This window comes from Echinops telfairi, unplaced genomic scaffold (genome assembly GCF_000313985.2).
Source record: "Echinops telfairi isolate 266 unplaced genomic scaffold, ASM31398v2 ScPeMD7_2565;HRSCAF=3150, whole genome shotgun sequence".
In the NCBI taxonomy this organism is placed as follows: domain Eukaryota; kingdom Metazoa; phylum Chordata; class Mammalia; order Afrosoricida; family Tenrecidae; genus Echinops; species Echinops telfairi.
Window position 1 is genome coordinate 5,500,702 of NW_022106463.1, and position 3,824 is coordinate 5,504,525.

The following is a 3,824-nucleotide window of genomic DNA, read 5'->3' on the forward strand; positions in this document are numbered from 1 at the left end:
AATAAAATCGATTCTCTGAGTGGGACTGAATGTGGATGAGAATGCCTTCTAGGGCAAAGGGGGTGACGTGTGTGAACTAAGAGGGGTGTCTTTATCTCCACCGCTGTGTGTGTGTCTCTCTAGCCCTCTGTCATCTTTCACCCTCTCTCTTCTTGTCACCCTCTCACCCTCTTCTTTGTTGACCTTCTACTTGGCCAAGAATTAGGCTCTTCTCCGGGGACTCATACTTTCTGAAAGTACCCTGTATATGCTCAATGTAAGTCTAGAGCTCATGTGAACATGCTCTGAAGCTACACCTTGCTACAGAGAAAAAAGAAGGTAACACAAACCATGTTTCTTCAAAAGAAGAAAATTTGCACACTAAGAAAAATAAAACACTAAGTGGTTGAAATACCATGACGTGGCTCCCCCTCCTATCCCTACAGATGATGGGACCTCCATTGCCCTGGTACCCTGTCGGACATCCTGGCATCGGAGCAGGCAGGCACCTCTGCTTCCCTCACTTGGTTCTGGCCCCCCATGGCCATGGCCATGCCCACAGAGCTGCCAGTGCTGACTACACACTCAGCCAGAGCCGGGTAGGCTCGGGGGGCTGGGCTGAAACAGCAAACAGATTACTCAACGCCTTTGAAGGGAGAACTGCCGGGGAGGCAACAACCCAGAGTCACAAAGAAACACACACGTACACACAGACCCACACAGTCCAGTAAACAGAAGCAAATGCAGATTCGGCAGAAGTCCATACACACCTACAGCCCCGCGGGCACACACATTCACATTCACACATGCTTTCTCATAGGCACAGACTCACACTCACATTCTCTCACACACTCACATCCACTCACAGACACGCATTGTGCCACATTCACTCACACTCACACATGCACACTCCCACCGCCCACTCTTGGACTCCAACTCACAAATATAGGCACACACTTTCGCATAGCCTTACAGACTCACACACACACAAATACACACTTTCTCCCAGACTCATGTGCATCCATGCTCACGCACACACATATTCATACTCTCATACTCAACACACTTCCTCACACTCAAACCCATACATGCTCATCCAGTCACACATGCACACACACACACACACATAGATGATAAGAACTTGCCTATGAGATCCTCCCTCACACACACCCTGCCCCCGCTCACTCAGCGTGAGCATGTCCCCCTACCATTCTGGACCACGCTGATGAGGGTGACGATGGCCAGCAGGACAATGTTCCCCAGGGTTTCTTGATCCATGTTGGCGTCGGGCTCCCCAGAGAGGACTGTCAGGCCTCTGGACAGCCCGGCCACTCCCGGTGAGGAAGGGGAAGTGAGGGCCTAGGCGCAGGCTTTCATCATTAACATTTCCGACCGACCCAGAACAATGACACAGTGTCTCCTTCTTCTTTCCTTCAAACTGCTCGCCGCTGGGCCCTCGCTGTGGCTCCGAGCGGCTCACAGGAGAAGTGGAGCTGGGGTGGGGGTGGGGGGCGGCCAGAATGAAGTCGTCGCTTCTCCAGCACCACCTGGTCTCTTGCGCATCCTCCTCAAGGGTGCCCCTAGTAGACTGTTTTCGGTCCATGTCAGCTCCCGGTGAGTACCGGTGCCGGTGGAGACCAGTGAACGCCCGGGACTACCAGAAGACCAGACGATCTCTCTTGGAAGAAGCACAGTCGGAGGCTCCTTGGAAGAGAGGATGGTGAGACGTCGCTCACCTACATGGACATTTGTCAGGAGAGACCAGTCCCTGGAGAAGAGCCTAATTCTTGGTAACGTAGAAGGTCAACATAGAAGAGGAAGACCCTCAATGCGATGGATTGACACAGGGACTACACCAACCGGCTTCTACACAGCAGCAGCACTTGTGAGGATGGCGCCCGACCGGGCCGCGTCTCCTTCCGGTGTCCACAGGGTCACTATGAGTCGGAACCCACTCTAGGACACCGAACGAGCACCACCACAGTGCCTACAGTATCACTCTTGTTGACGTCCAGTCCTCTTAGGACTCATACTGGGTATATTTTACATTCTGATGAGTCATAGATGTTTACAGCTGTTTCTTCTCCTGGCGAGTCCTGCACGGCTGTAAAAGTAAGGGCCCCAATGCTTTGCTCCATCCACGTCGACAAGATTGACTCTCCTTTGAGAAGGCATCCCTCCCCCAGTCGGATTTTGAGGGTGTTCCCGCTTGATGGACCCTTTTCCCAACACTATTGTCAGATAAAGCGCTGCTACTCTGCACGAGTGTTTCCGTGCTTGATTGTTTAGAAGTGATTCGCCGCTTCCTTTGCCTGGCCTGCCTGAGTCTGGAAGCGCCACTGACACCCTCTGACCCGGGGTGACTGTCAGCATTTGAAATGCTGGTCCCATCGCTTCCAGCAGCACAGCGACATTCGCTACAGGAACCGGCAGCGTTGTGTTCTGTTGGGCAGAGGGTCATGATGGGTCAGAGGGGACTCGGTGACAACTAACCACAATGTTTTCTGACCTGGCTCTCCTTTCCTGATCATGCACACTGGTGGGGTGTATACACCTCACTTGGGTGCTCGCTGGCCCGGTAGATAAGACATGAACTACTCGGGTGGCAAACTGCCTCACCTCGCTTCCCCAGAGCAGGTCACGAGTTCAGGCTTTCAGTTAGCAACCCAACCCTTAACCCACTGAGCTGCCACTGCCACAGCTCCTCCCACCTGGGCAGGGCATGCCAATGACTTACACACCACGGAAGGTCCAACACTGAAAGGAAGAGAGACGTGGTCAGGTCTCAGTTCTGGTCAGGTTCCCATGTAGTTCTCTTCTTCCTCTTCTCCTCCTCCTCCCTTTCCTCCCCTCGCCTCTCTCTCCTCCCCCAGATCCTCTTAGCACGTCAGCCTATTTGCTCTGCAGACCAGGAGGTTAGGGCCACCTGCAGCCCTGATATTTGACAGCTGACAGGCTCTGCCACCTGTCGGGGACTGGTTTCTTCCATTTAAAGTTCCAGGAAGGACTCATTGGCCAGGTGTGCATTCTTGGGTAGGTTGACCAGAGGGCAGCTAAATGGGAACACATGGTAGCTCCCACGATACTGATACGATGGAGGAGAGAGTGTATAGTTCAATGGGATGCTCTCCAAACTTCATAATTGTGCTTATCAATCTTTACAGCTAAGGTTCAGCGAGTCAAATCGTGCAGTAGGTTCTGAACACCAACAAGCAAGAGATTCCAGGTTCCAACCGGGTCTTGGTGTCTGAACCAATAAAATCGATTCTCTGAGTGGGACTGAATGTGGATGAGAATGCCTTCTAGGGCAAAGGGGGTGATGTGTGTGAACTAAGACCAGAGTTGAGCAAAATTTTCTAGGGTCCTATAAATCCCACCGTAGGACCCTATCCCACCCCCACCCAGCCATACACATCATGACCACAGAAGAGTCACTTTGAGGGAGAATGTGGGCCAGTGGCATTGGTGGAAGCAGAGAGCTAAATCTCAGAGAGAGCTGATGTAGGGAAGGATTCCTATTCCCACATGTAAACCAGCAGAAGTCTGCAAGGGAAAGAAGCCAATGGAGGCCACTTGGTTGACTGCTCACACACACGCTTTGTAAAGTACAGACGGTCCCCAGCTTCATTAAGGGCTCTGCACTTGCAAGATGTATGCATCAGCCTTCATTTCATCTCACTGGCCATCCAGGTTGGTACGTCTCAGGGACGTTTAGGTCCCAGTAGCCAAGAAGTCCATAAAGAGTTGGTGCTCGTCCAGTCTGAGAGATAGTGGTGCATCAGAAGTGAAGGAAGGCTTTATGGTTTGGGAGTTAAGACCTAGCAGTCGCCTGAGATGTGATCAAA

General features: G+C 52.2%; 1 protein-coding gene across 1 annotated transcript in view; it reads right to left on the reverse strand.

Annotated features, from left to right (window-relative positions):
• The window catches only part of LOC101647586 (arachidonate 5-lipoxygenase activating protein), a 21,196-nt gene extending 19,837 nt beyond the window's left edge, over positions 1 to 1,359 (reverse strand). The window contains 2 exon segments of the mRNA XM_013007768.3: positions 504 to 592; positions 1,188 to 1,359. Coding sequence (XP_012863222.2) covers positions 504 to 592; positions 1,188 to 1,359 — 261 coding nt within the window.
• Positions 1,360 to 3,824: the final 2,465 nt, after the last annotated feature.